At 36.9% G+C, this 1,264-nt stretch overlaps 1 protein-coding gene across 1 annotated transcript in view; it reads right to left on the bottom strand.

Moving 5' to 3' along the window:
• Positions 1–894: 894 nt before the first annotated feature.
• LOC116673464 (uncharacterized) overlaps positions 895–1,264 on the bottom strand; it is a 7,019-nt gene continuing 6,649 nt past the window's right edge. The window contains exon 7 of the mRNA XM_032505818.1: positions 895–1,018. Within this exon, the coding sequence (XP_032361709.1) occupies positions 895–1,018 (124 nt within the window). The remainder of the gene's footprint in view (positions 1,019–1,264) is intronic.

Below are 1,264 nucleotides of genomic sequence, written 5' to 3'. Positions count from 1 at the left end.
AGGTCTAATTTCCTATAAATGAGGTTTGTTGACCATAAATTCCAAAAATAAACTGTAAAACTAAAGTTAATAAGTGTTGAAAATGTCAAAATAAATGACAAACATTGAAAAAAAGAGTCAAAAGTGTTAAAAAAAGAGACAAAAACATAAGAAAAAGTTGAAGACATCGATATAAAGCGTCAACAAAAGTGTTGATTTTCTATTTTGTCGGTAAGACAACAAAAGGGTTAACTAATAACAGGAACAGACAGGAACAAATGTTAAAATACTTTAAGTGGTATTAAATACATAGTATATTTTTATTATTATTATTATTACTGTTGGCTTATCCCAGTTAACTTTAAGCCCTTTTATAGACTCAGGACTTGTCTAGGGTACATTCTGGAAAAGTTGCCAGTCTATCACAGAAAGGCCCATGTACCGTAGACCAGGGGTCTCCAACCAAGGACCTCTTAGCTGAAAACAGATGGAGCAGGGTCACCCTACTCCATATATTGTATAAAATTGAGTTGCATATATTAAATTGGGCTAGATGGATGGAAATGGATGGATGGATATTATTATTATTATTGTTCATGTTAATGTATATTTTCAGACCATTTTAACATGATCAAATGCACTTCATCTTATCCATTTTCTCTTGATTTGTCCTTGGCTGAAAAAAAATTAAGATCCTCTGATTTAGAGTCTCCAATTAACCTAATCTGCAAATGTGGGCCCGCAGCCACACTGGCACGGGGAGAACATCCACCCAGAAAGGCCCAGCTAGTTGCCAGGTTCTTACTACAAACCTTCTACCTGTGAGGTAACAGAGCTGAGCCCTGCACCTCCATACCAGCCTAAAAGAAGATGTTGTCCAGATGTCCTCCGGTTTCTCCTCCGCCTCCGCTTCTACTATTGAATATTCTTTAACACCTTCTGCAAGGGACTTCTGTCTTTGGCTGGGATGATCTTTTCCCACATAGCCAGGAACTCCTTCTGGTCAGCGAGGCCCCGGAGCATCATCTGTCCATGGTGCCTGTGCAGAAATCCATTTCTCATTTAGCAAGTGGTTCATCAACTACTCACCACTCACCATGGCTAGAAGTATACTTTTATTATCTGTATTTATATTTCTCCATTCCAAGTACTTATTAATACTATGGTAAGACTTAATTTCATCTATACTGTGGTGACTTACTTTTGTTACACTGTAACAAATTTAACATAAAATTTACAGTAACTTACTGGCAGCAAGTTACTGTGAATTCTTTTTACAGTAAAG

Source organism: Etheostoma spectabile, chromosome 23 (genome assembly GCF_008692095.1).
Source record: "Etheostoma spectabile isolate EspeVRDwgs_2016 chromosome 23, UIUC_Espe_1.0, whole genome shotgun sequence".
Lineage (NCBI taxonomy): Eukaryota > Metazoa > Chordata > Actinopteri > Perciformes > Percidae > Etheostoma > Etheostoma spectabile.
Note: the sequence above shows the minus strand (reverse complement) of the source record. Positions and strands in the feature narration are given on the sequence as shown.